The sequence below is a fragment of the Trichechus manatus genome, unplaced genomic scaffold, assembly GCF_000243295.1.
Source record: "Trichechus manatus latirostris isolate Lorelei unplaced genomic scaffold, TriManLat1.0 scaffold00118, whole genome shotgun sequence".
In the NCBI taxonomy this organism is placed as follows: Eukaryota; Metazoa; Chordata; class Mammalia; order Sirenia; family Trichechidae; genus Trichechus; species Trichechus manatus.
In genome coordinates this window covers 6126930-6153471 of record NW_004444054.1, presented here as the reverse complement: position 1 = coordinate 6153471, position 26542 = coordinate 6126930, and the positions used below count along the sequence as shown (strand labels likewise).

The window sequence follows — 26542 nt, the reverse complement described above, 5'->3', positions numbered from 1 at the left end:
TTATCGTCAATTGGAGAAAGCTCTGCTCCCATCCTCTGTGGCAGGGAAAACATTGGGAGATCAACTGGGGACTATCATTGGAAATGAGAGACATCTGTGAACGCCATATTAAACTAACTCGAAGGAAAACCCTAGGGGTCCTCTGTATATTTCATCTAGATGAGTCTGGCATTACTATAACATAGACTACTTTTTAAGTGGAGATAGCTCTAGGTATATGGGCATATATCTCAAAAAAAAAAAAAAATCCTAATATTTGTATCAAAAGACAAAGCTACTTTACTTCAGCTAGTCTAGATCAATGGTCTCTAAACTGGGATGCAAACTGTTTATGAGGTGCATAAAATAATCTGTTGGGTTGGGAAACTAATATTCAAACTTCTATTTTTGTTAATTTTTATCTCATCCTTTTAAAATTGATCTCTGCATATGTTTTATTATATGTGTATAATTTATAAGGGCATAAATATAAATGCAGGGCTCAATTTTTTGGTAAATATAAAGATGGCTTGAGTGACAGTTACAACTTTCCTTTCCCAGACTGTCGTTTTGTACTTGCCACCCAAAGCTAACTTCAGCATGCTCAAAAGGAAGCAGAGTTCCAGGGTGGAAGCCCAGCCCGTTACTGACTTTGGCCCTGATGAATCTCTGTCAGACAATGCTGACATACTCTGGATTAACAAGCCAGTAAGTTCCTTGCTTCCTTGCTTCCTTCCTTGCTTCCTTCCCTCCCTCCCTCTCTCTCTTTCTTTCTTCCTCTCTTTCTCCCTCCCTTCTTCTTTCCCTCCCTCTCTCTCTTTCTTTCTTTCTCTCTCTTTAAAGTATGGAGAAGTACATGTTGATATAAGGGAAATTTTACTAATATAATTTGAAAATCATGGAACTTTGGTTTTGAAGTGTCTCTTTGAGCTGCAGTAGAATGTGGATGCATCTTGTGGTCTGGAAGTTGGCAAATCAAATGAAATAATGAGGTATTTCTGTGAGTTGCTCCCACGGGAAGAGAAGCTAGGTGGTCTAATTTCTCCTTCCTGTGAACACACTGTCCTCAGAGTCACCCGGTGTATAGACGATACCACTTCTCAGGCTCTTCCAAACCTGGAGTTCAAGATGGGTAACCTATTCTTCAGCAACTTCCTTTACTTTCAATTCTCAACCTGCCCGAATCTTTGAGAAGATAGTCAAATGTTTGGAATTAAAGGTCTTCTGAGCTGCAAGTTTTGAGTAAAAACAAAGGTTAATGACATAGTGGTTAATGTCTCCAAAGAACCTTGTAACATTCTCTGCCTAATTAAGTGGATGAGAACTTGAGGGGAAGATCTGCTGTACCAGCTATCACTGTTTTTTAGACTGTCTAGCAGCCAGAAATAAGCCACATGGCATACAAATAGGTCTGAAGTTCAGCTCAATGATACAAAGTAGTATCACTTCATTATTAAACCTGTAGTAATGGCACCCTGGTGGCGCAGTGGTTAAGAGCTTGGCTGCTAACCAAAAGGTGGGCAGTTCGAAAGTTCGAATCCACCAGCTGCTCCTTGGAAACCCTATGGGGCAGTTCTACTCTGTCCTATAGAGTCGCTATCAGTTGGAATCGACTGGACGGCAACGGGTTGGTTTGTTTTCTTGGTAGGCCGTTGTGCTAGATAACAAGGTTACAGTAAAGATAATAGTTTCCCAATTCTAGGTGTTCTTAATATACACAAATAATAGCAATTCAAGCTTCTATACGAGTAAGTTACTGACACATATCTTAATTGAATCAGAATTTTCCTATATTGTGGCATCATGTACTGAGAAGTTTTGAGGATTTGGGGTAGCCCATCCAGGTTCATATCCAAGCTTTGACTCTTATTAATGCATGCGGAGAGAAAAGTCTCTGAACCCTTCTGAGTCTTAGTGTGTTCATGTGGAAAAGGTTGCTTGACAAGTAAACGGCGTCAAATATGTGAAAAATTTTCACACATTATGCGAACTTAACAAACATTAGTTCCCTTCTTCCTCTCTTCTATTTTGGTGAAACATTTTCGTCTCAGTATTATGATGTTTTCTGAATAGTGTAGTTTATAATACAGAGTTAAGCTATGACTTTGTGGCATCAGATGTTAACTTTGAACTGTCATTGCAGTGGGTTCACTCTTTGCTGCGCATTTGTGCCATCATCAGTGTCATTTCTGTCTGCATGAACACGCCCATGACATTCGAACACTACCCTCCTCTTCAGTATGTGACCTTTACTTTGGACACTTTATTGATGTTTCTCTACACGGCAGAGATGATAGCAAAAATGCACATTCGTGGTATCGTCAAGGTGAGTGTTTCCATGGTATTTAAGCTCATAACCTAAATGCATTGAAGATCTTTATCAATTGATAATATTTTCATATTAATTTCAGTGAAAGCAAACATCTCATTATTTTACCCATATTGAAGTTCTTTAAAAGAGTCATAACTCTAGAAATTGGTGAAAATTGATATTTAGAATATTAAAATATTGAATAAATTGTATAGGGTACACAGCCTTGGAATATCTGGAAAAGAGCTAGAAGGTCAGACTGCCCACTTCATGAGGACCATGGTGGTGATGTCTATCTTGTCACCTAGGGATGACCCCACAACATGGTACAGCCAGTGGGCCAGAGTAGGCACTTCGTTATTTGTTTATTTATGACATGATAAAGTTAGAGAGAGAAATGATATTCAGCAGAATGTCAGAAACTGAAGTGTTTTGAAGATATAAAGGTGTACAAAGAAAGGACAGGAGATAGTAAGAAATTCTGGGACTATAAGAAAAGGAATGTAGGGCAAGAAATTGACATCACCGGGAGACAAAAAGGAAACCCTGTTGGCGTAGTGGTTAAGAGCTTTGGCTGCTAACCAAAAGGTCGGCAGTTTGAAGCCACCAGGCACTCCTTGGAAACTCTATGGGGCAGTTCTACTCTGTCCAACAGGGTCACTATGAGTTGGAATTGACTCAATGGCAATGGGTTTTTGGTTTGGAGAGAAAAAAAAAAAAGTAAAAAAAAATTCTGTCACGGGATATCTCTTCCTTCTGCATCACTAACTTTCACAGACGTTAAAAATATGTAGATGATACTGTTCCTAAAGTATTTCAAAGTGTACAGTTTAAGGAGACCGTTGTATAATGAAACAGCAACATGGCCTTTAGAGTCTGACAAATGACAAATTTGACTCAAATCCTGTCCTGTCTACTAGCTGTCTCAGCATCTCAAGTTAGGTAATTTTGTTGAAAAAATGTCTCTTTGGGTATAAGAATTTTGAGAATTTAATGAGGTGATGCATAACATGCAATGATTAGTCAATTTTGTTGCTTCCCTTTATACATAATTCATTGTGTGCTCATGGTCAACAAATTACTGTGTTCAGTTTTAACTTTTAGTATGGAATTTTTTTTTATTTATACAAAAGTAAAGATTATGGAGCCCTGATGGCATAGTGGTTAAGAGCTCAGCTGCTAACCTAAAGGTGGACAGTTTGAAAGTTCAAATCCACCAGCTACTCCTTGGAAACAATATGGGGCAGTTCTACTCTGTCCTGTAGGGTCACTATGAGTCAGAATTGACTCAACAGCAATGTTTTTTTTTTTTTTTGGTTTAAAGATATAGTTTTAATGAGCCCCCATAACTTAACATCAAAAATTATCAGTATTTGGCTGATTTTCTTTCATTTTAAAGCAAATCTGAAAAATCAGGTCATTACAGCAAATAATTCTTTATGCATTTCTGATTGATAAAAACTTCCTTTTTTTATAACTTCTATGTCATTGTCATATAACTACCATGTATTAATGTCTAGCAAAATTAACAATAATTCCTTAACATAGGCTAATACCTAATCTATGTTTGTATTTTCCCAATTGTCTCAAACATTTCTTTTCACACTTAATTTCTTTGAATCAAGACTCAAACAAAGCTCATATATAGCATTTGATGGTTAGATATTTAAGTCTTCTTTATATTATCTTGGAGCCCTGGTGGCATAGTAGTTAAGAGCTATGGCTGCTAACCAAAAGGTCAACAATTCAAATCCACCAGCTGCTCCTTAGAAACCCTATGGGGCAATTCTAGTCTGTTCTATAGGGTCACTATGAGTTGGAATCTACTTGATGGCAACGGGTTTGATTTTTTTTTTTATATACCCAGAATAAATTTATGGTAGATTTTTATTCTGTTTTAACGTGCTTCTGGATTATATTTGTTATTATTTTCTTTGTTTTAAATGTGTAATTTTTCCCTTTTAAGTGACTTGATGTTTTTTCCTGAAAATTTAAAGAATCTTGTCCTTTATTGTTCAGACCCAGTAGTTCTACTAGCATATATCTTTTTGTTGACTGTTGTGAGTAGATTTTACGAGGTGCATCATTTTTTTGCATTACTATGGTGTACTTCTTCAGGACACTTTTATATTCCAGTTGAACCTGGGTCTATCTCCTGTTTCCTTCATTTTCTTTAAATGTAGTTTCTTTCTTCCTCTCTTTCTTCCTTTCTTCCTTCCTCCCTCCTTCCCTCCCTTTCTTTTACTTTTTGTCTCTTGTATATTCTATCTCCCTTACTGTACTCCCTAAGAGTTCCAGTCCATCTTGTGTTCCTTCTAGTTTACACTTCTTTCTTAAAAAGATTTTTTAATTTCTTTCTAATTACATTCTGAGCTCTTTCCTCTCTTTTTTTTTTTTCTGCATGTTATTATTTAGACATCATTTCTGTGCTTTCCTATTTCTAATTTTGTGATGTTGTTATGGTTTTTCTTACTGTTTAAATGTTCTTTTGGCTCATTTTGTAATATTCCACTACCATTTTCCATGCTTTTTGTGTTTATTTTTCTCTGCGTTTCTTTCTTACATGTTTGCACACTTATTTAGTTTATTTTTATGCATAGGATATTTATAAGAGTTTGATCATAATCTGTTCTGTTGTTCCGGTTGCTCGTATGAAATGGGAGTTTTTCCTGCAGAATGGGTAGAGTACCCTTCACATATTATCAGCTTGAAGGTTCTCAGTTGTTACCATCAAATATTAAAAATATCGTTTCTCTGTGTGACTACCTTCACCATTCTCAGCTCTGGCTCTCTCAGGACCATTGCTTCCCTGTTATCTAACTCTTCTTATTCTTTACCCCTGTTATTCCTGCCCTACTCAATTCGTATTTTACATGTTGAAGGAGTTTTTCTTTAACATAGATCTCTTCTGGAACAGAATTTTTGTTAGGTATTAGGGTATTCCAATACCTCTGATCTGTAGTTCCTTGGTGGACATTTTTGTTGTTTTTGTTTTGAATTTGCCTACGATTTATAGTGTATTGGGTCTTCTAGAAATCATCCAGTTATTCTCAGATTTGCTTTCTGGTTTCCACTCAATATTCCACTGAGTACTTGATGGTAATTTTTGTGTCCTGGAACTCTTGGATCAATCAGAACTCCCCTACCCATCTTCCCTCCACATCTACCCACAGCTGTGGTCTTGAGTGATCCCTGATATAGTCAATTATTTGGTCTTTTTTTCAGAACAACTTGTGCTTTGTTTTATTCAGTATGATATCCGTAAATAGTTTTTCATTTGCTCTCTCATTTGCAGTCTGTTTTCTTAGGAGATTTGGAGAACTTTAGAAACTACAATCATGATATTATCTAAATTGAAATCAGCTACTTTATAGTAGTTTACATAGCATATACATTACAAGTGCTAGACTCAACTGCCTTATTGTATGGACACTGAAGAAAAGTTCATAATGTTAATAGTGTTCAATGTTTTCAGTCATTCAGATAAATAAACAAATTCTGGCACCCTTTTTTTTAAAGAGTTTTTGGAAGGCTTTCTGGGCTCACTGAGTGAATGAGTGCAGTGTAATGAATTACTTAATATGGCCCTTCTAGCCATGGTCTTTGTGACTCACACACAGTGACTGAGTGGGGCTATGCAGATAAGGTATATATGGAACCTGTGATGGTTGGGGTAATGTGTCAACTTGGCTAGGCCATGATTCCCAATATTGCATGGTTGTCTTCCATTGTATGTGTTGTGGATACTGACCTCTACATGTTGATGAGGCAGGATCAGTTGTAGGGTGTGTCTTGGGTCAAAACCTTGCAGGAGGGTGTGACTCAAGTCTTAGCTTTGCTCAAGTTGCGCCCTTCCTTGGGGTGTGGCCTGCATCTAAGATATATGTGTGTGTCCTGGTGGGGCTGTCTCTCTCTGCATCTGGATCCCACATCCAGTTTATGATAAATTGACCTCCAGTTCTTGGGACTTGAGCTAGAGGCTTGCTGTCTGACCTGCCAATTCTGGAATTCACTGGCCTCCACAGCCCTGTGGACCGATGGGCTATCGTCTGACCTGATTCACCAGCTTCCACAGCCTTGTGAGCCAGCAGCCTGCGGTCTGAACTGCTGGTTTGGATTTGTCAGCCCCTGCAGCCACATGAGTCGGGAGAAGTCTATGCCTGACCCACAGATTTGAGACTTTCCAGCCTTCACAACCACATGAGCCATTTCCTTTATACAGTTTGTGAGTTCTGTGAAACATTGCAGCGAATTAGGGAACCCAAAGACGAGAGGGAGAGTACAGAGGGCAGGAGGAGTAGTTGATGTTAGAGATGAGGGAGTGGTATAGCAGTTTGGAGAAGCTGGAGATTTGGGACATCTTTAACCTCATAGGAACCAGCTCATAGGAACCAGATTTGTGCTGATCCTTATAAAAGAAATTATTTGTTTAAAGAGAGACCAGAAGATTAAGCTTAAAAAAATACATATCAGTGAGCTCTGTACTCTAGAAAGCAATAACGGTAGCACAGGTCATACTTAGGAACAATGTGGTCCATGCAGCAGCACTGCTGGTACTGTGAACCCGAGCCCCAAGTTCTCCAAAATGCTGGGAGTGACTATCTGATTGATCAAGGTACATGAAGAGACATGTATGTGGAGGACACAATTTGATGAGTTAGAGTAGTAAAGAGATGAAGGAATAAGGCTGGAAGTGTGCTCTACAGATGTACGCATGGATCAGCCCAGCACGACTCTCAAAGAGTTTGTTTGTTACTGCCTGGTTCCTCTGCTTTCGTTGGGTTGCCATAGTGACCATTAAAGAAATAAACTTGAAAGAGCCAATAAGCCTTTTGGATTTAGCTATAGCTAGCCACTTTGACCGGCCAGATACTTGCTACTATCAGATATAAATAAGTAGCTTTGAAAAAGCCTTTCTGAGTTTGTAAGATAACCCACTTAAAATGGGGTAGAAAGACAAAGGGAGAAATTCAGTTCAGACTAGGAATTGAACCTCAGAAGACCTCTCAAAGCCATAGCCATCCTGATGCACTTCCTGAAGAGCCTGTGAACGCTGAGATTCACCAGACATCTGTCTTGAGTACAGCAAGTGTGGGTCCCAGGAAAGTGCAGCTTGATTCTAAGACGTGCTTCGCAGCCCACTGGGAAAACCGTTTATTGGTTCATGGGTGATGTGGATACCTATATGATGTCAACATTTGGATTTTAGGATAATTCCAGAATACTCTGGGTCTGACAAAAAGTTGCTAGGCCACTTTATCTTATGCGCTTGGTTTGGATAAGCCTAGGTTCAGGAAACTGGTAGCTATCCCAGAAAGTCAACATATGAGGGAAAGTTGGCCTGTGGTAATTCTACAGACGTTTTTTAGGGCAACTGTAACTACTCCTCTGGGCATAGCCTAACCCTATTTTGCATTCTGTGACGTCACCAGAGGGCCTTGCATGACCCTGTCACTTGTATATATTGATTGATCATCCAGATTATGGCAATCTTTGCCCATGCATTGGAAGATCTGACTGTTCTGGGTGGAGCCCTTTTGATTGAAATCAGCATGTGTTGCCTTTGTTAAGGTTCCAACTTGAGTAGAACAAATGCATGACATTTTCCAAGAATAAAAACTTGCATTTCTTAAGTTATTTAATAAATGAATACTTGGATTTCACATCGTAAAAATGACAGTAAGCACAGTTTTAATTGTGACAGTCTAACGAGGAAAAGAACAGAGGCGGACTTGTTGCATAAATTATATATTCATTCCAAGTGAATAGAATACTGAATGAACAGAGGATTCAATAGTTTAAATATTAGAAGTTGAAGCAATCATTTAAAAAAAAAAAAGACTTTGATTTATGGCTGGCCATGTTTTCAGAATGCTGGAAATGACTCATTCCCAGTATTTTCTGATTTCCAACAACATGTGGATGCTGGAAACCGGAGATGTTTTTCATATTTTCAGTCTGCAAAAATTGAAAATTGAAAATGAACGTCAGATAAGATTTTCCTGTTTTTCATTTAGTAATAGTTAGATTGGTTACAAATGTAATGCAGATTGTAGTAACAATCCGTTCCTGAGTAGAACTGTCCCATAGGGTTTCCAAGGAGTGGCTGTTGAAGCAGCAGTTCCAAAGAACTGCTGACCTTTTAGTTAGCTGCCGAGCTCTTAACTACTGCGCCACCAGGCCTCCGAGATATACATGTAATACAGACTATAGTAACAATCCATTCCTAACATCCTGAAGTCATCAACACAGCTTCATATCTCATTAAAATTGGTATTCAGGGTTTAAATGCTGACTTTATTTTTCAGAATGAAAGTACAGGATCTGTGACTTTCTAGTATCTCCCAGTAATTTTATTGACTTAATTATTTGCCAGTCCTTGGGTGGCACAAATGGTCAAGCTCTGGACTACTAACTGAAAGGTTGGCAGTTCAAACCCACCCAGAGTCACCTTGGGAGATAGGCCTGGCAGTCTGCTTCCTTGAAGACCATATGGAGGGCAGATCTACTGTGCACACATGGGAAATCCCTGAGTCAGAATCAACTCAATGGCAACTAACAGCAACAACAATATTGATTTGCCAGATATATTAAAATATGTTTAAAGAGAGAGTTATATTCTTAAACCCATGTTCAGTTCCCAAATTTCCCTTTAATTACTCAGCAAAAACTTACTGAACCCTTGTAGCATGCTAATTACTGCCCCATCTATTCCTGAGAACATGTTGGATGACATATTTTTGGAGAACAGGAGTCTATATTGCATTAAATAATGCATTATGACCATTTTCCAGAAACTCCAACCAGTTTCTCCAAACATCACTAATACACTCTAATACCGATATAACAATCCACCCAGGATTTCTGCATAATAAAAAACATTTAATACACCCATTGCTCAATTATTTGCACTTAATGAACTCAGTTAATGGATATTTTGTATGCAGTACACAAAAACTGGAACATGTTCTTGTACATAAATAAGCAAATAAATGATATGTTGAAGATGTTATCTACCATATTTTATTCAATCTAAGAGGCCATCAGTTGTCAGATGCATCATTATGCTACAAAACATTAAGAAAGAAAAAATTTGCTGCTGATTGCATGGACTGTAAGATGTAAGATTGTAACTGATTTCATCCATTGCAAGACGCATCTTAAATTCAGGAAGGTTGAACTGTGGTAAAGTATATTCCAGAGTAGACGAGATATGATAAAATTGACCTGAGTTAGTAGACTCAAGTACTGGGTCCCATCAAAGGCTAACCTTCAGGGAAAAGATAAGAAAGTGGAAGGTAGTAACATACAATATAGTTAATGTAAACAACGCCAGCGCAAGATTTAGCCAAAAGAACTGAGTTATAGCTGCAATACACATTACACTTTCTTGCCAGGATCCATGCACTACTTAAATGTTTCTACTAGTATACGTACAGATTCATTATAGTAGTGCTTATAGTTATATACTGATTTGTAGGTAGATGTTTTTGCAAATATAAATTGTGAATACTCATACAGTGAGGGTACAGATAGTCAGAGATAGACCTTCAATGTTTTATGAAAGTGCTGTAATAGTGGTCTGAAAAAGCTGCCAAAACCAAAAACCCACTGTCCCATGGGGTTTCCAAGGCTGTAGTCTTTATGGAAGCAGATTGCCACATCTTTCTCCTGTGGAGCGGCTGATGAGTTCAAACCTTTGACCTTTAGGTTAGCAGCTGAGCTCTTTAAACACTGTGCCACGAGGGTTCCTATAAAAGCTACAGTGGGGCACAAAAAAGAGGGGGAAAGTCTGCTTGGGGATATCAGAGAAGTCTTAAAGAATGAGGAATGCAAGAGTTATGTCTGGAAAATGAGTAAGTGTGGTCTGTGGCACGGGTGAAAAGTATTTCACAAGGAGGGAAAAGGAATGCTTTAAGGCACAAAGGCAAGGAATGGCTTAGTGCTTTGGAGAGCTCCAAGTAGTCAGTCTTCCACCAGTCTGTCAGTGTATAATACTGTGGTGGCTTGCATGTTGCTACCGTGCTAGAAGCTATGCCACTGGTCTTTTGAATACTATCAGGGTTATCCATGGTGGACAGGTTTCAGGGGAGCTTCCAAACTAAGACAGAGTAGGCAGAAAGACCTGGTGATCTACTTCCTAAAATCAGCCAGTGAAAACCCTGTGGATCTCAATAGAATATCGTGTAGTGCTGGAAGATGAGCCTCCAGGTTGGAAGCCACTCAGAATACACAGTGGCTGCAATAGTGCATAGCAGTGATGGTGAAGATGCTGCAGGGCTGGGCGACCTTTCATTCTGTTGTACATGGGGTCACCATGAGGTGGAGCTGACTTAATGGCAACTAGCAACAACAACAGTAGTCAGTAGATGTGGCAGATGGGACGTGGCCAGGGAGTAGCAGGGGAGGATGCTGTGAAGGCAAGCCCGACCACATCATGGAGGGCCTTGCATGCCCCCAAGAGGAGTTCAGACTTCATCCTGTAGTCAGTAGGGATGCCTGGAGGATTTTAATCTGAGAGTGAAACAGTATGATTTGTGTTTGAGAAGCTCACTGTGGAGGTAAGGTGCTTGTTGTCCTGCAGGGGAGAAGAATTGAAACAGAAAGTCTTTCAGGCATGAAATGTCTTTAGACCTTTTTTTGTAAGAAGAATATGTTTGTTTTAAGGATTTCAGATCTCTTATAATATTCCCCAAAGTTGGGGGTGTCTGCCAATTAATTCCTGCTCCCCAATAATTTGTTTCTACTTGCCTCCCTGCTAATTTCTGTCCCAAGAAGCATTGTAGCTCACCAAGTCCCTAGAGAAAAAACAAACCATTTGGATGATGTACGTTTGTGTTGTCGACAAGCATCCCTTGTACTGCAGACTGAATTCTTCAGACTATTCTCAGTTGTCTTCCCCCCCACTCAATCTGGCAATAGACCTACGTAAAAGTAACATATATCCTTTGAGTTCAAGTAATCAATAAGAATGCTAAGACACAGTGACAGATGGGCCCTGGAAACTCATGACAATAAATCACGTGCTCCTGAAACTAAACCATTGCATGCCATTTTAGAACTGAAAAATATATCCACATAAATGCTTTCAGGTAAATGTGTTTGGCTGCTCTGCGTGTTAAATATTTGCATGGCAATTTAAGTTACTCTCTTATACTGTGTAATTGATTGGCAGCCCCTGAACGTTTACCTTTCATAAAAATTGACAGACAGCTCTTGAATAACTCATCTCCTCCGCCACCAGCAAGCTGATTTCTACCAATAGCTCAAGTACTCTCTGCCCTGTATTTCTTATTGATGCAACAAATTAACTTTTTCTTTCATATTTGAGGCATTAATATTTCATAAGCACCACTGGTCACTCATGGGTGTTTGGGTCTGGTTACATATTTTGGATGCAAAGGAAAGGGATAACTTATTATTCACAAGTAGCATAACTTGGGCATTAATACAGTAGAATTTTAAAAGGATCTGGATGTACTTATAAACTGAAACATAGCAACTATTAAACAATTATGGTTAACAGTCTTTGATAAAAAATTTGAAAGAGATATGATTTAACAAGTATGTCAGATGTATAATGTTAATATGAAGTTATGAGTCAAAGTGCCAGGTTTCAAAGCCTGCATTCTCTTTATTGAAAGGTATTTTAAGCTCATTGAGCTTTAGCGATTAATGGTAGAGATTAAATTGGTAGCAATTTCAGTAGATATTTGCAATGCATTGTAATGTACAGATTATATAAACCTTGACCCTGTTCCCATTTGCTTAGCATGTTAATCTCTGCTTATTCAAGCTATCCTAATCCTGGACATATTCAAAAGTCATCTCATGTACTGCATTTTTACACAGATAACATGCACCCTCTGTGTGTTTACCAATAGGGTCTTTCCACTGCGAGGTATTTTTGTAAGTGCCGCTATGCCGAATTTTTTTACACGTTGCTGTAAAAAATTAGCATAGTGTGTGTCTTACTCATCTAGTGCTGCCATAACAGAAATACCACAAGTGGATGGTTTTAACAAAGAGAAATTTATTTCTTCACAGTAAAGTAGGCGAAAAGTCCAAATCCAGGGTGTTAGCTCCAGGGGAAGGCTTTCTCTCTCTTGGCCTTCTCATCAGTGTTCCCCTGGACTAGGAGCTTCTCAGCACAGGGACCCTGGTCCAAAGGACACACTCTGCTCCTGGCACTGCTTTCTTGATGGTATGAGGTCCCCCTGTCTCACTGCTCGCTTCTGTCTTTTATATCTCAAGAGATTGCCTCAGGACACAATCCAGTCTTGTAGATCAGGTCCTGCCTTACTAACACAACTGCCACCCATCCTCCCTCATTAACATCATAAAGGCAGGTTTATAACATACAGGAAAATCACACAGTACCAGGAATCATGGCCTAGCCAAATCGATACACACATTTTTGGGGGGACATAATTCAAACCATGACAGTGTGCTTATGAAAATACCTCAAGAAACAAGGGTGTGGTTTGCAAACAAACATAGAAAGCATGTGTTATTTGTGTAAAAATACGATACTCGTCATTGCATTGGTCTTTCATGATCACACAGAAAAAGAGTCTTAACTTTAACATACTAACTTTGAAAGGCGTTACACTTTTTTGTTTGCTAGAAGGGAGTCATGACTTTTAAGAACCAGCTCTAGTAGTTTTGGCGAATACATGAATGAAGGGATGCATTCATTAAACATATTAATTGACTCCTTACTGTATGTATTGTAATCTGCAGAAGTTCTCTGTCTAAAGCATGAATCATATGCTTATCTAATCATTCACTTCATATCTGCTATATGTCACACATTGTGCTAGGTACTGAAGACACCACCCTAAATTATCTACTTTAAAGTTTTGAGGTGTTACTAAACTTAAAGACAGACTCAAATATTTACCTTTTATTGTAACACCAGAAAATATATTCAGAGAAGAATTACATAGGAAACCCAAATTCCACAATTAGAGTTGATATATTGGAGAGACTAAAATATAAATGCACAAAACAACCAGGTAGGAATTGCAAAGGAATATTCTGTAAGCAACACAATACTGAACATTAGATATATGCAACAGCTGAGTTGTCAGCTGTTGCGTGATGTATGAGTTATGGCAATGATCAGAGAGGGCTGTGGTGAGTGAATGTGGTAAGCAGATTGCAGTCTGCAAGAAAAAGTCAGCACAGAATTGGGAGAATTTTTCAGGAATACAGAATAGCATGAAGAAAAATGAGCAATCAACAGCAAGAGGTTAACAATAAAAAAGATGAGGAGGCGAGGCCAAGATGGCGGGGTAGTCAGACACTTCCTGTGGTCCCTCTTACAACAAAACCCCGAAAAAACAAGTGAATCGATTATATATGACAATCTAGGAGCCCTAAACATCAAAGGCAAAGTTGAGGAATCAGACTGAGTGGCAGGGGGAAGGAGAGATGGTTCAGAAGCAGCAAGGAGTTGCTACACCTGGGTCGGTAGGAACCAGCACCCTGCAGGCTAAATCAGTTGGCGTGCACGGTAAGGTGAGAAGTGGCACTTGGGACATGTTTTCCACACTGGGAGAGACCAAGTGGTGGAGAGTCTACTCAGTCCTCCAGAACGAGTGAAAAGTAGTGCTCAGTCAGCAAAAGATAAGTACAAGCGTCTAACATACTGCACAGATCAAAAAACACCACCTTTGGGAAGAATCTCTTTCCTATTTACGTGCCCCCTCCCTGCTGTGCATTGGGTCCTGGGCCAGCTTCAGCAACTGCCAAGTACCCTGGGCCGGAAGTAGGACCCCTCCTGTGCCCTGAGCCATTATCCTGGCTTTGGAGAGGGAACAAATTAACAAACAGGAAAAAATAATCTGCCAGTTCCCCTAAGCTGTGAACTCAAGGGCAGGCACAGCCCCTTTGCCTAGGTACAGGCATAAGGGGTCCACGGACTTTGAATGCCTTTCACTCCTGTGTGTACCTGTGTAGGCCCATTTCAACTGTGTAGGCCCTCATTAGCACAGTAGAACAGGGTATATACCTGAAGCCTATTTTCAACTGTATCAGCTATAAGGTGGAGTGGCAGATTCATGACATTTGATACCACTCTGCCCATTAAGCAGGGTCCTCACCTACACACATCAGGGGCCTGAGGACTTGTGGCTCCACCCATGCCACTTAGCCGCCTGTGATAGAGGTCCAAGAATAAGTGGTGCCTCCCAGTCCTTACAGCCAACAGCACTAGGCACCCATAGTAAGCTGCAAAACCAACTCACCTATGTGCTGTAGGGAACAGGGACACTCAGGGGCAGCCGTCAGACCCCTGCCTTGCTCAGCACCTGACCCCCTACTGCAGCCAGATACCTGTGCCTACTCCAATCACTCCTGCCCATCTAGGACTGTAGGTGACCAACCACCTGGACACCTGAGCTAAATCCATAGAATAAAAGTAAACAGACTCCTGGGGCTCACATACCTAGTAACAGATCTGACCACGTGGTGACAAGACATGAAAGCTTTAAGGGTGCCAATAATCAAACTAGCTCACATGAGCAGCCTACTTGGGCATATTAAAATAAAGCAAAACAAGAAGCTAGCACACAGTAAGTAAACATAAAATAAATAAATATAATAACTTACTGATGGCTCGGAGACAACAGTCAATACCAAATTAAATAAAGTGACAGACCACAATGGCTTCAGCAAGCTCCCAAAACAAAGAATCAAAAAATCTTCTGGAGGAACAGAACTTCTTGGAATTACTGGAGGTAGAATACTAAAGATTAATATACAGAACCCTTCAAGATATCGGGAAGGAGATCAGGCAAAATGCAGAACCAGCCAAGGAACATACAGACAAAGCAATAGAGAAACTTAAGAAGATTAGAGAAGAGGATAATGACAAATTTAACAGGCTGCAAGAATCCATAAAGAGATAGCAAACAGAAATCCAGAAGATTAACAATAACATTTCAGAATTAGACAACTCAGTAGAAAGTCATAGGAGCAGAATTGAGGCAATGGAAGTCAGAATTAGTGCAATTAAGATAAAGCACTTGACACCGACTTATCTGAGGAAAAATCAGATAAAAGAATTTAAAAAACTGAAGAAACCCTAAGAATTATGTGGAACTCTATCAAGAGAAATAACCTATCAGAGATTGGAGTACTAGAAGAGGGGGAGGATAATAGAAAATACAGAGAGAATTGTTGAAGATTTGTTGGCAGAAAACTTCCCTGATATTATGAAAGATGAAAAGATATCTATCCAAGATGCTCATCAAACCCCACGTAAGATCACAAAAGAAATGGCTTATTATAATCACACTTGCCAAAGAAACTCAAGACCCACACACAAGACACACACACAAGACGTATAATCACACTTGCCAAAACCAAAGATTAAGGGAGAATTTTAAAAGCAGCTAGGAATAAATGAAAAGTAACCTACAAAGGAGAGTCAATAAGACTGAGCTCGGATGACTCAGCAGAGACCATACAGGCAAGAAGGCAATGGGATGACATATATAAAGACTTGAAGAAAAAAAATTACCATCCAAGAATCATATATCCAGCAAAACTGTCTCTGAAATATGATGGCGAAATTAGGGCATAGAAGATTTCAGCAAAGTATCAGGATACAAGATGAACGTACAAAAATCAGTTGAATTCCTCAACACCAACAAAGAGAACTTGAAAGAGGAAATCACCAAATCAATACCATTTACAATAGCCCCCAAGAAGATAAAATATTTAGGAATAAATCTAATCAGAGACATAAAAGACCTAAAAGACTTATACAATGAAAACTACAAGACACTACTGCAAGAAACCAGAAGAGACCTACATAAGTGGAAAAAAATACCTTGCTCATGGATAGGAAGACTCAACCTTGTGAAATGTCAGTTCTACCCAAAGCGATCTACAGATACAATGCGATCCCATTCCAAATTCCAACAGCATTTTTTAAGGAGATGGAGAAACAAATCACCAACTTCATATGGAAAGGGAAGAGGTCCTGAATAGGTAAAGCATTACTGAAGAAGAAGAACAAAGTTGGAGGCCTCACACTACCTGATTTTAGAATCTATTATACAGCCACAGTAGTCAAAACAGCCTGGTACTGGTACAACAACAGATACATTGACCAATGGAACAGAAGCGAGAATCCAGATGTAAATTCATTCACTTATGAGCAGTTGATATTTGACAAAGGCCCAAAGTCCATTAATTGGGGAAAAGATAGTCTCTTTAACAAATGGTGCTGGCATTAACTGGATATCTGCAAAAAAATGAAAGAAGACCCATACTTCACACCATGCACAAAAACTAACTCAAAATGGATCAAAGACCAAAATGTAAAATCTAAAAAGATAAAGCTCATGGAAGAGAAAATAGGGACAATGCTAGGAGCCCTAATGCATGGCATAAACACAATATGAACCATAAGTAACAATGCACAAGCACCAGAAGACAGACTAGATAACTGGGAGCTCCTGAAAATCAAACACTTATGCTCATCAAAAGACTTCACCAAAAGAGTGAAAAAACAACCTACAGATTGGGAAAAAAAATTTGGCCACGACATATCCAATTAGGGTCTAATCTCTAAAATCTACAAGATACAGCAAAACTTCAACAACAAAAAGGCAAATAACCCAGCTGAAAAATGGGCAAAGGATATGAACAGGCACTTCACCAAAGAAGACATTCAGGTGGCTGCCAGATACAGGAGGACATACAATCATTAGCCGTTAGAGAAATGCAAATCAAAACTACAATGAGATACCATCTCACCCCAGCAAGGCTAGCATTAATCCAAAAAACACGAAGTAATAAATGTTGGAGAGGTTGTGGAGAGACTGGAACACTTATACACTGTTGGTGGGAATGTAAAATGGTACAACCACTTTGGAAATTGATTTGGTTCTTCCTTAAAAAGCTAGAAATAGAAGTACCATACAACCCAGCAATCCCACTCTTAGGAATATATCCTAGAGAAATAAGAGCCATCACACGAATAGAGATATGCACATTCATGTTCATTGCAGCACTGTTCCCAATAGCAAAAAGATGGAAACAACCAAGGTGCCCACCAACAGATGCATGGATAAACAAATAATGGTATATTCACACAATGAAACACTATGCAACAAGAAAGTGCAACAATGAATCTTAGAAACATCTCATAACATGGGTGAATCTGGAAGGCATTATGCTGAGTGAAAGTAGTCAGTGGCAAATGGACAAATATTGTATGAGACCACTATAATAATTCAGGAAAAGGTTTAAACACAGAAGAAAATATTCTTTGATGGTTACGAGAGTGGGGAGGAGGGAGAGGGGTATTCAACTAGATAGTAGATAAGCATTATCTTAGATGAAGGGAAGGACAACACGCAATATGGGGGAAGTCAGCACAACTAGACAAAACCAAAAGTTAAGAAGTTTCCTGAATACAGCCAAACACTTTGAAGGACAGAGTAGCAGGGGTGGGTGTTTGGGGACCATACTTTCAGGGGACATCTAGGTCAGTTGGCATAACAAAGTTTATTAAGAAAATGTTCTGCATTTGGTGAATGGTGTCTGGGGCCTTAAAAGCTAATGAGCGGCCTTCTAAGATGTATCAATTGGTCCCAACCCTCCTGGAGCAAAGGAGAATGAAGAACACCAAAGACACAGGGAAAATTTCAGCCCAAAAAACAGAAAGGGCCACATAAACCAGAGACTCCATCAGCCTGAGATCAGGAGAACTAGATGGTGCCCAGCTACCAACAGTTACCGCCCTGATAGGGAACACAACAGAGAGTCCCTGATGGAGCAGGAGAAAAGTGGGGTGCAAAACTCAAATTCTAGTAAAAAGACCAGGCTTAATGGTTTGACAGAGACTGGAGGAATCCCAGAAGACATGGCCTCTGGATGCTCTGTTAACCCAGAACTGAAATCATTCCCGAAGCCAACTCTTCAGACAAAGATTAGACTGGACTGTAAGACTTAAAACGATACTCGTGAAGAGTATGCTTCTTAGTTCAAGTAGATACAGGAGACAAAATGGGCAGCTCCGGTCAGAAGGCGAGATGATAAGGCGGTAAGGGACAGGAGCTGGTTGAATGGACAAGGGAAATCCGGGGCGGGGGGGAAAGGAGGAGTATGCTTTCACACTATAGGGAGAGTAACTAGGGTCGCATGACAAAGTGTGTATAAATTTTTGTATGAGAAACTAAAAAAAAAAAGATGGAAGAAAAAAACATAAAATAAAAGGTTCATTTTATATAAAATTTAAAAAAGATGAGAAAATGCAGTGTGTGTATCCCGAGTTACTGGATTTTCTAGTTTTTTGTTTTAAATGAAAAAGTTAACTTTTTTCCAAATATTTCTATTTTATTGAAATACATATCCTAATGTCAGATTAGATTCTCTATAAAAAATGAAAACACTACATCTTCTTTATCTTGCTTTTACATATAATCCCAAATAAAGTTAAAATCAGTATGTATTTTCGTTTTATTTCTCAATTAAAACAAGCTTTGTCTTCAACTTTTATGTAGCTTGAGATGAGCTACTGGTTAATTTCCCTATGAATGGTGATTGATAGGACAGTGTTAAAGCCCTCCATGTGTTGACCTTTGTGTGCCCTTGGTGCATTTAGGAAGAAGACTGTTTCAAGGCCTAAACCCATTGCTGTGGAGTTGAGTCCGACTCATAGCGACCCTATAGACAGAGTAGAACTGCCCTATAGGGCTTCCGAGGAGTGGCTGGTGGATTTGAACTGCCAACCTTTTGGTTAGCAGCCGAGCTCTTAACCACTGTGCCACTAGGGCTGCAAAATGCCTATTTAATAGAATGGCCTCTGGCTCCTTAACTGGTGGGATGTGTGTGGTGAACAGAAAAAATAGGGATGTCTTCCCTTTGCATGAATTTAAAATTTCACAGCAAAGTTCTGCAACTCCTCGTGTTTCATAAATTGTTTTCCTACTAAATAACACCATTTATGATGCCAAAAGTATTGCTTTTGAAAGTCTCCTTTATTATGGTACAAAGATTGTGGCTAACTTTGATTGAAATGACACTTGACTATTTCCTCCATGATGTTCTTTAAAAATATTCATTTTTCCTGATAATGCCATGTGACATTTATTTTTAGGGGGATAGTTCCTATGTGAAAGATCGCTGGTGTGTTTTTGATGGCTTTATGGTCTTTTGCCTTTGGGTTTCGTTGGTGTTACAGGTAATTAAATACTTTTAAATTACAGAGGGGTGGGGTATTTTCTGAATGGGCATGATTTTGCATTGAAGGTTTAAATAGAAATATTGAAGGATATATGTCAAATATAATTGTGTAAGTTCCTGTAACATTGGATTTATTTCGATTTTTTTTGAGACAGGACCTAAATTTAACATTTTAATCATTGTAGATCATGTTTGCAAATTATTTTACAATCGGAAGTGAGAATCAATACTACAGGAAGTTATTGATTATTTAACAAATATAAAAATTATATTCATTGAAATAAAGGAAAGAATGTGGTAGGGATTTCTGTATTTGGAGAATTAAATATTTAATTAAAAAGTTTTTCATATGGCTGAATTCTCACTAAAAAGCAGATGAAAAGAAATATATTTGGATATATACTAGTCAACATAAAATACTATATTACAAGTTTAAATACCTTATTGTGAGACTAGATGGAGCCTTGGTGGTGCAGTAGTTAAGAGCTCAGCTGCTAAGCAAAAGGTCAGAGTTCAAATCCACCAACCGCTCCTTGGAAACCCTCTGGGACAGTTCTACTCTGGCTATAGGGTTACTATGAGTCGGAATTGAATCGACAGTAATGGGTTTTTTGGTTTGGTTATGAGAATTGGGGAACATATATTAAAAAGTCTTAGAGGAAAGATTTTATTAGAAAATAATTCCCATGCATTTGTTCTGGCACAATTTGCCATTTAATTGAACTAAAGTGATGAGTGATTATCTATCTTCTGCATTAAGAAATTGAAAATAAAATAATTCCTAATGCATTCTGCCAGCTCATCATAGTATTTATTGATAAACTGTCCTTCGTTAGTTTTGTGAACTTTCCCTCTCCAAAAGTCTAATTTCATCCTACATGTTGATATTCTTTTCCATTCAATAACTATGGGGCAATTGAAAACCATTTTCTAATCACAGTGTGCCCTCTGCCAGTAGTGTAAATGGTATAATACTTTTTTGTATTTTTTAATAATATTTTAGCCCTTCCTCCATTACTTTATTTTCTAGATACTAAAAAGATATTACTAGTAAGGAAGATTTAGCAAACTTATTTTATATTCTTAGTTGTAACTTGTTTTTGTAATAAAAAACTGTGCCTCAATGAATTATTCAAGAAATGAACAAAAATGGTGATTTTATTAGTATATATATTTTTGTTTCTCTTAAGATAACATTATCTTCAAAATTTACTCAAAAGAAAATGGATTTCAGTGAAAAATAAATAATATAGGAATAAGTGTAAGGTGTACCCACTGATAGGTTGTCAGTGTATTCCATGACTATGAGCAATACTAAAGAGAATACTAAACATTTTTATTTACCCCGAATTTATAGGTATTTGAAATTGCCGATATAGTTGATCAGATGTCACCATGGGGCATGTTGCGGATCCCAAGACCACTAATTATGATCCGGGCATTCCGAATTTATTTCCGATTTGAACTACCAAGGACCAGAATCACAAATATTTTAAAGTAAGCATTGCTTTTTGTATAAATGATTGGAAAAAAATTATGACACTTTTTGTTAAGTTTTACCTTTTTGTTTTTCCTAGGCGATCAGGAGAACAAATATGGAGTGTTTCAATTTTCCTGCTTTTCTTTCTACTTCTTTACGGAATTTTAGGTGTTCAAATGTTTGGAACATTCACCTATCACTGTGTTGTAAACGACACTAAACCAGGGTGAGTTCCTCTTTTAACTCCGTCTTCATCTGGGTAATTATTACGCTATTTCTGGAGTTCTCATGGGAAAAACTTCTGTGTCTTAGTTTTTTAAAAAGTGTTTGTGTACTCTCTTTTCTATATTCCTTGCTCCCTCCTTAATGCTTTGTTAATTTTACAGGAAGAGTGGTCAAGGTAAGCCAATTCGAGAGATGAAACCTGGTGGAAAAGTAGATGAAGCAACTTCAAAGTGTACATTTAGAAATCTTCCTCAGTGTGGCAAAATCAGGAGTGTGCTAACACAATTCTGAGGAAGCTTCTTGTGGCATTAGAGTAGGCTACATATTAAGAAAAAAAACACCCATTTTTACAATTTTTAATTCTGATCCTCTTTCCCTAAAACAGTTTTCTAAACAGTTATTTTATAGCATCATTTCTAGATGTAACACAAGTATCTTGCGTTAAAGTGTCAGGATGTGAGGGATAAGGAATAATATATGTACTTTATTATTTATCGTATATTGTGCTGGTAGGGTCCTTGCCTTGTCTCCTTGGCCAATCATTGTTAAAATACCGCACAGGGAGTGGAGGACAGGAAGAGAGAGCATAGTAGGATGACAGTCCCTGAACATACATGACCCAGAAGCATCCCATTAGGTGTTTACTGCAAATCAGAATTTGAGATCCAGAGTACCCAGAGATGCATCCCATACAGCTCTGCCATATTTCAGGGCAGTGGGAATTGGGGATAGTACAACTGGTTTTACACCTTATGTTAAGACCTTGGGCAGAAATAGGTCTATTGACAAATGATAAATTCATCTACATCTTGTAGGAAGAAAAAACAATCTTGATTCAGATCATAGAAAGTAAATTTAAAACATTTTTTTTTTAATTCAGAAGATCAGAAACAACCATTCATTTTCAAAGTATTTTTAGTGTAGACATATCCGTTTACAAATCAATGGTCTATAGAAAAATCACTGAGTTTAAAAATGTTGAAACTGTCACTTTGTGTTATCTGCATTTGGAGAGTTTTTTTCATAAAGCATATATGTACATGAATATATGTAAAGTAGATAAACAACAAATACATCATGATAAACTTTGGTTCAATTCCAAAGCTGCCACTTACTTTGCAACCTTGAGAAAATTATTTAGCTTGTTCCGTCTGTAGTGGATTTAATAACAGAACCTACTTCCAAGAGTTGAAAGATTAAATGAGCAAATGGATGCAAAGATCGCAGGTGACTAACACATGATAAAAGCACTTACTACATGTTGGTTTGCATTTCTTTGTTGGCATAAGCATACTGTGAAACCTGTGAGAGCCAGAGCTAGACCAGACTGCCTTGTTCTTCCAGGTCTTGCACGTTTTCTGCCTTTGACAGGGTGCCCCTTTTCTCTTTCCATCTCTTACTACTGTTCTAGCACTCTCTATTAGTGGAAAATATTTGAGTTTTCCTTCTCCAATAGGTTTCCGCCTTACACAGTTTCCAATTTTTGCAGGTTATACTGTATATAATACACTCATGTCCTGAGGTGAGATATATTAGTCTGCCTTATTATATCTTTCAAACGAGAGATAAAACAGTGAAAAGAGGAGCAAAGATCAATAAAATAGACTAAATTTTAAACTTATAAGAATGTAAAGGGAAAACATCTATGAATAATTATTGAGTGTGTTATTTTACTAAAGTAAATTAATTCGGAGTTTATTTCAAATTTATGATGGCCATTTTATAAGTCTCTCCCAATAAGGAGTTATTTACTAAGAATTTTATTTCTAATTTATACATATACAGTAAAATATCTTTTATAATAATCAGACCAAAATTGCCAAAATGATTAAACCTAACAAAACCGATAATAGACCAAAGGTATATTCTAAAATACTTGCCTTTAAGTCAGACAGTTTGATAGTACTATATATCTTGCTTTTAAGAAGCTGATCATTCCATGTGCAAATGGTAGTTCATACTAACAGTGTCAAGTTAACTGAATGTGAAGCTGTTAGGACATTTGTCAAGATAATCCTCTATTGTCATAAGTCTAGCCAATGAGGATTCATACGTAAATAGCTGGGAAAAGAAAATACAAAAACTAAACATTGGGCATATGTGCATATAGACATTGTGGCCCAAGTGGATATAGAAAAATTGTCAACAATGGAACCTGGATTCCCAATTAGGAATTTCCCTCTAAATGTTGAGAACTCAGAAGACAATGATGTAATATAAAGTAAAAGTATGAGTAATCTTCTTCTCTGATATCCTTTATTACTACTCCCTCCCTCCCTGATTACCACCCACACAGGACTCTTTCCTGTGCCTTGAATTTACCAGCCTTGCCTCAGGGCCAGGAACTGGAAGAAGCTTCCTTTGTTAGAAGATTTTTATTTAGGAATTCAATTTCTTTAATATATGTAGAGATACTAAAATTTTCTCTTTCTTGTTCTGTCAGATTTGGTAAGTTTTATTTTTCAAAGAGTTTATTAACTTCTTATAAATTGTCAATTTATTGGCATCATATTGTTAATAATACTCTTTGATTGTCTTGTAATATCTGTAGGATCTGTGGTTATAAGCCATTTCTTTTTATTCCTGATATTAGTAATTTGTGTGTTTTTCTCTCTTTTTGTATACAAGCAGTCCCCAGGTTATGAACATCCAATTTACAGACAACTCGTACTTAAGAACAGACTGCCATAAAGCCTATTATATTAAAAATTTGAGTTAAATACATACAGTGGTTCATAATAATGAACATATGCACTGTTTATGATGTTCGTGAAAACATTGTGCCATTTGAAAGTGTTTCTTAAGTGTTCCATATGTATAGAAAGGTAAAATATATACTGTATGCTAAGACATACATTTGACTAACTGATGCTAAATAAGAACTGTATGTACCTGTTCTGACTTACCTACAAATTCACCTTAAAAGACAGACTTAGGAACAAATCTCATTCATAACTGCCTGTAATTCTTGCTGGTTCATTATATTCCTTTTCTCATGCCATTTTTTGTTGTTGTTGTTTATTTAATTTTCTCTGTTAGTCTATTTTTTATTATGTTTACTTCTTTATTATTTTTTTCTTTCTACTTTTTGTTTTATTTCATCCTCTCTTAGTTGTGTCTTATATCAAAGTCTTTAAATATTTTCTTTTTCTAATACAAGAATTTGAAGCTAAAATCTTCCTTCTAAGCCTCATTTTAGCAGCATCCCCCAAATTTTGATACACTGTACTTACATTATTAAATTAAAATATATATATATTTAATTTGCCCTGTGATTTTAACTTTGATGCATAAAGTATTTAGAAATATATCTTTTTAAAATATGTTCTAAAAATAGTATCATTTTTAATATGTAATGCTGTGGTTAGAGAAAAGTCCCTGTAAGAGTTCCTGTAAGATTTCAATATCTAGAAATTTATTAAGAATCATTTTAAGGATCAGTATGTGGTCTAAAAGGGGCCCTGGTGGTGCAATGGTAGAAGCGCTTGGCTGCTAACCTAAAGGTCAGCAGTTTGAACCCACCAGCCACTCCATGGGAGAAAAGACCTTGTGATCAGCTCCTATAAAGATTATAGCCGAGGAAACCCTATGGGGCAGTTCTACCCTGTCCTATAGCGTTGCTATGAGTCAAAAATCAACTTGATGGCACATAACAACAACAACATATGGTCTAAATTGGTGAACATTCCAAACGAATTTGAAACAAAATTGTATTCTGCAGTTTTTTAGTGTAATTTCTGTGAATATTATCTAAGTCAAGATAATATTTTAAGTATTTCTACCCACCTTGGTTTTCTGTCTAGTTGATCTATCAACTACTGAGAGAGTGGTATTAAATTTTTCACAAATGACAAAAATATATCAATTTCTCCTTTTTTCCTTTAGTTCTATCAGTTTTTGCTTTGTATTAATTAAAGCTCTGTAATTAGGTGCATAAACATAAAGTGTCATAGTGCCTGTCTGATGAACTGAAAATTTATTATTTATTATTATAAAAAATCCTTTTTTATCCTTGATAATAAGTATTTCCTGTTTGAAAGTCTGCAGTGTCTAATATTGAAGTTTTCACTGTAGCTCTGTTATGCTTTTCTGTTTGCACAATACATGTTTTTCATCCTTTCCCTTTTTATCTGCCTCTGTATGCTTAATTTATGTGTCTTTGCATTTAAGATACATCTCTTTTAGACAGCATATAGTGGGTGTTCCTTTTTCAAATCCAGTCTGAAAATCTCTGCCTTTCATATGGAGTGTTTAGTTCATTTATACTTAATGTAATTATTGATAAGGTTGAGTTTAATTAGACCATTTTACTATTTGGTTACTATTTGTAGCATTTTATTATGTTACTCTGCTTCTTTTCTATATTCCTTTGGGTTAACCAAATTTTTTTAATATTTCATTTTATTTCCTTTTTATTGATTTTTTTAGCTACATTACTCTGTATATTTTTTTAGTGGTTGCTCTAAATATTACAACATTCATCTTTTCCTTATTTCAAACTGCTAAGAATTATTAATATACCACTTCATGTAAATGTAAAAACCTTACAGCAATAGTTTTTTTGTTTGTTTGTTTCATCATCCTTCGTACTATTAGAGATATATCTTACCTCTACATGTATTATAAACCCCATAAAACAAGGTTTATTTTTTTTCCTTTTGGTTTGTTTCTTTTGTTTTTTTTGCTTTAGGCAGCCAGTTAGCTTTTTAAAAGAAGATAATCTTTTATAATTACCTATATATTGTGGTTACCCAAGAACAAATTACCAATCTAAATATAGTCTTTAGCAGTTATTCTTTTTTTATCATTTTATTGTTTAACTTCATTTGTAACTTTTTTAAATCACATTTACGTAAGTTATAATTTTATATTTATCATTGTGCTCATGAAAGCTGATTATTTGGTGTGAACAAAATTAGAGATGGGTGGGAAATAGTATTTTAATATGATTGGTTTGCTATACAAAATATTTTGTTAAAATTACAGAAGTAACTAAAAAATGAAATGGAAACTTAAACATTTATAGCTGAGATAATAGAAATAATTATTCTCATTCTTAAAAAAAAGGTTAATACTTTGTCAGAAATTTTATTCTAAAACAGATTATTGTTGTTGGTTGTCTTAAAGTCCATTTCAACTCTTAGCAACAGCATGTGTTGCAGAGTTGAACTGCTCCATAGGTTTTTCAAGGTTGTGACCTTTCTGAAGCAGATTGCCACATGGCTTTGAACTGCCATCTTTATGGCTGGTAGTCAAGTGCTTAACCATTTGCACCACCCAGAAGTCCTAATATGAATTTATAGCATCTAAACTTGTTTAAAAGTTAAAAATATGTTTGAAAT

At 37.1% G+C, this 26542-nt stretch overlaps 1 protein-coding gene across 1 annotated transcript in view; it reads left to right on the top strand.

The window, feature by feature from the left end:
• The first annotated feature begins 579 nt into the window (after positions 1-579).
• NALCN (sodium leak channel, non-selective) overlaps positions 580-26542 on the top strand; it is a 392050-nt gene continuing 366087 nt past the window's right edge. Inside the window, exons 1-5 of the mRNA XM_012557767.2 lie at positions 580-687; positions 2123-2305; positions 19410-19493; positions 20853-20992; positions 21073-21201. Coding sequence (XP_012413221.1) covers positions 580-687; positions 2123-2305; positions 19410-19493; positions 20853-20992; positions 21073-21201 — 644 coding nt within the window. The remainder of the gene's footprint in view (positions 688-2122; positions 2306-19409; positions 19494-20852; positions 20993-21072; positions 21202-26542) is intronic.